A 7,190-nucleotide genomic window follows, 5' to 3' on the forward strand; every position below is an offset into this window, starting at 1 on the left:
ACAGAACGAAGGCCCGTGGCACCTTTCAGACCGAGAAAGTTTCATTCTGGGTGACTGTTTTTATAGATGATGAACACAAACAGGTGCCATGTCGAGAAACCGCGAGGGCTTCTTTGCTTTCTGGAATGTGCAGAGTATCTTGTACTTAAAAGAAAATCTCACTAAAGATGGCAGCCTCAGAAATAGTTTTTGCAGCAAGGATTATTAATTAAACTTGATTTTCTTTAAAAACAGACACATGTTCCCTTTTTCCCCACAAGCTTTCCCCTCTGCCTGCACTCTAAGGTCATAATTTTTAACGGACAACTGAACAACTTAAAAACACTTTCCTGGTAGCAAGTCTTAGACTTCAGTAGGATTCCCTATGGACCTACTTAGGATTCAACAGTTGGACATGGAGGGTTAGCCCTATGAATAGGGTAACCAGTCTCCAGGTAGAATTTGGAAGTCTACCAAAATCAGAACTGTTCTCCAGTTCCCCTGGGGAAAATAGCTGCTTTGGTGGGTGGACTCAACGGCATGATTTTAGTACAAAGCTCAAACAAAAATTGATAAAAGTAGAAAAAATATTTTCATTAAAACTTGGGAAATTTATTTAATTTTTCAATTCATTTTTACCCTATCTTTCACATCAATGAAGACCTAAAGCAGCTTACATTGTTCTCCTCACTTCCATTTTATCCCACAATGTCCTGTACGGTAGGTTAAGCTGAGAGAATGTGACTGGCCCAAGGTGAGCTTCCACAGCAGAAGTGGGAATTTGAACCTGCATCTCCCAGATACTGATTTGATACTTTTAATTACTATAACATGCTGGCTCTTCACCAGGAACTTAAAATTTGTCAAAATAGGAGCTAAGTGAATCTCCCTGGAGATACAATTTGTTCAGATGGCAAGAGCTGGCATGGCATTAGAGCGTCATACTAGGAGCAGGATGACTAGGTTGGAATCTAAGCTCTGTCAGGGCTGGTCACAATCCCTTTAACCTACCTCACAAGGTGGTTGTGAGGATAAATTAGAGGAAGCACAATAATGAGAAAAGTTACTTCAGGTCCCAGTCATGGGGGAAAAAGGATATTAATAACTATTAATAATAACTGTAGGGGCACCAAGAATGCTATCTCCTGTGACACATTCTTTACCACACTCTGTTATATTCTTCCTCCAGGGAGCACATTTCCCTCACTTCCAACAGTCTACCCTAACAACAGTCACAGGGGGTAAGTTAGAATAGGATAAAGTGACTGACCTGAGGTCACCCAGCAAGGATAGGCCATCCAATGGCACTCTGATAAGCTGCACACTTCACCTCTAGCAAAGGTGGACCACCACTTTCCAGTCCCATATTGTCTAGCTTGTTTTCATGCAGCCTATTCATTACCATGTCCTGGCATCTATTCAGCACTTTTCAGCTGAACCAGGTATGTAGGGATATATGTCATGTATGCACTGCTCTCCTAAGCCTTAAACAACTTCCTCTAGTGAGTTTATGAAGATCACTTCAGCCATGTTGGTCTGCAGTAGAACACAGCTAAATTTGAGTCCAGTAGCACCTTAGAGATCAACAAGATTTGGGAAGATGTAAGTTTTTGAGATTCAAAGCAAGTTAGTATTTGATGAAGGAAGTATTGACTCTCAAAAGTTTATACAGAAAAAATCTTGTGGTCTCTGAAGTGCTCCTGGACTCCACTGCAGAATAACATGGCTACCCTCTGAAATGCCCTTTTTTCTGTTTTATTGAATGGGTAGGGCATGTTAAACAAGAAATGACAAGAATGACAAGACTGAACATCGACATTTTAGGAATCAGTGAACTAAAATGGACAGGAATGGGTGAATTTAATTCAGATGACCATCAGGTATACTACTGTGGACAAGAATCTCGCAGAAGAAATGGAGTAGCCTTCATAATCAATAAGAGAGTAGGAAAAGCAGTCTTGGGATACAATCCCCAAAATGACAGAATGATCTCAGTTCGAATCCAAGGCAAACCATTCAACATCACAGTGATCCAGGTCTATGCCCCAACCACTGCTGCTGAAGAGGATGAAGTTGATCAGTTCTATGAAGCCCTACAACACCTTCTAGAAGCAACGCCCAAAAATGATGTGCTTATCATCATGGGGGATTGGAATGCTAAAGTAGGAAGCCAAAAGATAACCGGGATAACAGGCAAGTTTGGCCTTGGAGTACAAAATGAAGCAGGGCACAGGCTGGTAGAATTTTGTCAAGAGAATACAATGGTCATAGCAAACACTCTTTTCCAGCAACCCAAGAGACGACTCTACACATGGACATCACCAGACAGTCAACACAGAAATCAGATTGACTATGTGCTCTGCAGCCAAAGATGGAAAAGTTCTATCCAGTCAATAAAAACAAGACCAGAAGCTGATTGTGGTTCAGATCATGAGCTTCTTGTTGCAAAATTTAGGCTTAAATTGAAGAAAGTAGGGAAAAGCACTAGGCCACTCAGGTATGAACTAAATCATATCCCCGACGAATACACAGTGGAGGTGACAAATAGATTTAAGGAATTAGATCTGATAGACAGAGTGCCTGAAGAACTATGGATGGAGGTTCGCAACATTGTACAAGAGGTAGCAACTAAAACCATCCCAAAGAAAAAGAAATGCAAGAAATCAAAATGGCTGTCTGAGGAAGCTTTACAAATAGCTAAGGAGAGAAGGGAAGTGAAAGGCAAGGGAGAAAGAGAAAGATACACCCAACTGAATGCAGAATTCCAGAGAAAAGCTAGAAGAGATAAGAATGCCTTCTTAAATGAACAGTGCAAACAAATAGAAGAAAACAATAGAATCGGGAGGACCAGAGATCTTTTCAAGAAAATTGGAGATATGAAGAGAACGTTTCATGCAAAGATGGGTATGATAAGGGACCAAAATGGTAGGGACCTCACAGAAGCAGAAGAGATTAAACAAAGGTGGCAAAATTATACAGAAGAACTATACATGAGCGAGCTTAACATCCCTGATGACCACAATGGGGTAGTTACTGACCTGGAGCCAGACATCCTGGAATGTGAAGTCAAATGGGCCTTAGGAAGTCTGAGCAACAATAAAGCTAGTGGTGGTGACTAGGGTTGTGCGATTCGGCCGCCGAAGCGGCCGTTCCGTCCGGGCGCACCTAGTGGTGACAGCATTCCAGTTGAACTATTCAAAATCTTAAAGGACGATGCAGTAAAAGTGCTACACACAATATGCCAGCAAATTTGGAAAACTCAACAATGGCCACAGGATTGGAAAAGGTCAGTTTACATTCCAATCCCAAAGAAGGGCAATGCCAAAGAATGTTCAAACTACCGCACCATTGCACTAATTTCTCATGCTAGCAAAGTTATGCTCAAAATCCTACAAGCTAGGCTCCAGCAATATGTGGACCGAGAACTTCCAGAAGTACAGGCAGGATTTCGAAGAGACAGAGGAACTAGAGATCAAATTGCCAACATACGCTGGATCATGGAGAAAGCTAGGGAGTACCAGAAGAACGTCTACTTCTGCTTCATTGACTATGCTAAAGCCTTTGATTGTGTGGAACACAACAAATTGTGGCAAGTTCTTAAAGAGATGGGAATACCAGAGCATCTTATTTGTCTCTTGAGAAATTTATATGCAGGTCAAGAAGCAACAGTGAGAACTGAACATGGAATCACTGACTGGTTCAAAATTGAGAAAGGAGTTCGGCAAGGCTGTATACTGTCGCCTTGCCTATTTAACTTGTATGCAGAGCACATCATGAGAAATGCGGGATTAGAGGAGTCACAAATTGGGATCAAGATTGCAGGGAGAAATATCAACAACCTCAGATATGCAGATGATACCACTCTAATGGCAGAAAGTGAAGAGGAACTAAAGAGCCTGTTGATGCGGGTGAAGGAGGAGAGTGCAAAAGTTGGCTTGAAACTCAACATCAAGAAAACAAAGATCATGGCATCCGGCCCTCTCAATTCCTGGCAAATAGAAGGGGAAGAAATGGAGATACTGACAGATTTTATTTTCCTGGGCTCCAAGATCACTGCAGATGGGGACTGCAGCAAAGAAATTAAAAGACGCTTGCTCCTGGGGAGGAAAGCTATGGCAAATCTAGACAGCATCCTAAAAAGCAGAGACATCACCCTGCCAACAAAAGTGCGTTTAGTCAAGGCTATGGTCTTCCCAGTTGCAATGTATGGCTGCGAAATTTGGACCATAAGGAAGGCCGAGCGTCAAAGAATTGAGGCTTTTGAACTCTGGTGCTGGAGAAGACTCTTGCGAGTCCCTTGGACTGCAAGGCGAACAAACCGGTCAGTCCTAGAGGAGATCAGCCCTGACTGCTCTTTAGAAGGCCAGATCCTGAAGATGAAACTCAAATATTTTGGCCACCTCATGAGAAGGAAGGACTCCCTGGAGAAGAGCCTAATGCTGGGAGCAATCGAGGGCAAAAGAAGAAGGGGACGACAGAGAATGAGGTGGCTGGATGGAGTCACTGAAGCAGTCGGTGCAAACTTAAATGGACTCCAGGGAATGGTAGAGGACAGGAAGGCCTGGAGGATCATTGTCCATGGGGTCGCGATGGGTCGGACACGACTTCGCACATAACAACAACAACAGGGCATGTTAAATGTGGTAGAGTAACAATAAAAGTGCATAGGGACAAAAGAGAGTCTTCCCTGCCATACCCATTGTGCAAAAGCTGCCCAGCACAACCATCTGGAACAACTCTGAAATGTAAGAATAGACTAAAAATAGACATAAAAGCACTGGGGAAGGACAGGGATAACAGCCAAATCATATTTAGTTCCTTGTAGCCTACCTGAACATAGAGAATTGGTTACCACAAGCATATCTATGGCTATAGCCTAATTGCTGCAGCTAAAGCCTCCCAGACCAAAGACAGAATACTTCCATCATTAAATCTTAGAACTACATTGTGGGAGATTTTTCTATACTGACCCAGGGACAGCTTCTTTGGGGCATCTGCCTGGTCACTCTTGGAAAACAGCTGGACTGATCTAGCAAATCATTTCTTATGTTTAGCGAAACATGAGGCAGTGTTAGGATGTCTTCAAAGCCTGTAGGCAAGGGTGAAAATGTGGGTCACTGGAGTCAATAGTAAAAATCCCATCAGTTTAGGATTCCACCCATAATTACAGGAAAGGAGGGGGGATGATTGGAAACATAGGCAAGGCCAGGCACTTACACCACAGACTGAGAAAGTCTACTAAGACTTTAAAGAATCTATACGAATTCATATTTCAAGTTTTAGCAGATAATGTTTTACTTTACTAAGTAACAAGCAGGGGGGCTGTAAGGAAATGGTGGGATATGGAAATTTTACTTCACTGCTTCAAATCTTCCTAAGAGTTCGAGGGCTTGGGCAAGCTGATTTCTTGTCCTCCCCCTTTTCCTTCCATTAGCACTCAGCTGATTTCATCCATTCCACCTGGAATATTTTCAGCCCTCATAAATCTTGGTGATTTTTTTCCCAAATTCTTTTGGAGTCCACAGAGAAAGGTATGACCCCTGCCTTGTCTGCAAATGGTCTCATAGACAGCTTTCATATTCCCATAGGGGGCTTCTCTGCTTTCTTGTTTAGATGGATTATTCTCTTGTTTCTTTCTGATCCAGTGATTTTGGAGCACCGGAAAAATATTCCAAAGCTCCCCCGCAGATGCAAGGGGCGGACATTAACTAGAAAATCCTAGCAATGGGCAGAGGAATGCCTGCAATTCTTGCTAAGGGAAGAATGTGACAGGAATTCATATCTCTCCATTGCCAAGGGCTAACAACAGAAGTTGGAGTTCAGTTTTAGATCTCCTGCACTTCCTTTCAAAAAGTCTTCCCACCCAGCTTTTATATGCTTCAGTGTAACGCTTTAAGGGGGGGATCAAGAACATTAGCAGAAGCAGGTATTTCTCAATCATTAAAAAAAACCAAAACAATCCTCCTGACCACCCAACCTCCTACTGCAACAGAATCAAAAGCTAGTTTATTTGTATGAAATCGGCCCTCCTTTCAGAACAGCCATGTTGAAACACTGGTCGATGAAAAAAGCTCTCTCCCCCATCTCAACAAGGGCCCGTGCAACAGTGCTTGCATGATGAATACCTGTCGCAGCTGCCTGGGGGCTGTATTTCAGCGAGATGGGTCCTTGTTGAAGGACCCCCTTAAGGCTTCTGGGATTCCTCGTGAGTCAGTTAATCACACCCTCTTTAGACAAACCCAGCTGCACTATTAATACAAGCAATTGCCTTCCTAGCAAATGAACAGGCTTCCCTCAAACTGCCCCCCCCCACCCGCGAGTGGAAGGATATGAAGGGTGCTCTTCTCTTACCTGTAGTAGCGATCATCCTTGTAAGGGGTTAGATCCTCCCTGATCTCCTTGTAGGTCTCTTTGATCCTTTTGCAAATGTGCTTGAGCTCGCTGCAGAGCGGGTTCTCGAAGACGGGGTAATCCGCCTCCATCCCGCACCTTGCCGCCGAGAAACCCTCCACTAAAGCGGCGGCCGCCCCAGCAACAACCACCAGCCCGCTTTACGCCCTCTTCTTTTTCCGCTCAGCCATTGCGAGGATGCTGGCTGCCTCTGGGGGCCCCTGCGCTTGCTTAGGCGGCCGGAGGGGGGGGGGGCAGCGCCAAGGACCGGCGCTTCGACGGCGCCCCTCTCTCGGCAGAGCGCCGCTGCTGGGCGCCAGCGGGAGTTCCGCACGGCACGCGCGCGGCGTTCGTCACGGCCGCCCCGGGAATCTACGGCATTTGCAACCTTTTAATTGCACACAAAGGGCGCGGGGGACGGAGGGCCTGCCTAGCAATAGCCGCCCGAGCATAATGTCCCGGCAGTATTCCGAGCCCCCGCGCTCTGTGGCCCAGGCAGAAGCCGGGCGGGCGGCGTCAGCACTATGGACAGCTCCCCCGGCTTGGACCTTAGAAAATGGCCACTAGCAGAACAGGTCCCGTGACGTTTTTCAGGGAAGTCTGCGCATGGCATGTGGGGCGGGATGAAGGGTCACACGTGGTGTTCCCTGTCACTGCGAGCCGCAGGTGCGCTCAGACAACAGGAGCTTTGTGCAGAAAAACTTTGAATCGCTCGTTTGTAACGTTGAATCGCTAGTTTGTTTCTGGCTGAGGAAGAGCTTCTGATGCTGCCATTGTATTTTGGCAGCCTGGAAGCAACAACAAATTGGACTGTTGAATAA

The 7,190-nt window shown here is 45.0% G+C and overlaps 1 protein-coding gene across 2 annotated transcripts in view; it reads right to left on the minus strand.

Moving 5' to 3' along the window:
- The window catches only part of TMEM181 (transmembrane protein 181), a 31,783-nt gene extending 24,849 nt beyond the window's left edge, over positions 1-6,934 (minus strand). Inside the window, exon 1 of one of the 2 annotated variants that reach the window (XM_077348580.1) lies at positions 6,331-6,934. In XM_077348580.1, the coding sequence (XP_077204695.1) occupies positions 6,331-6,461 (131 nt within the window). In that variant the 5' untranslated portion in view covers positions 6,462-6,934. The remainder of the gene's footprint in view (positions 1-6,330) is intronic. The other variant, XM_077348589.1, reaches the window with a different exon arrangement.
- Positions 6,935-7,190: the final 256 nt, after the last annotated feature.

This window comes from Paroedura picta, chromosome 1, assembly GCF_049243985.1.
Source record: "Paroedura picta isolate Pp20150507F chromosome 1, Ppicta_v3.0, whole genome shotgun sequence".
Taxonomy (NCBI): Eukaryota; Metazoa; Chordata; class Lepidosauria; order Squamata; family Gekkonidae; genus Paroedura; species Paroedura picta.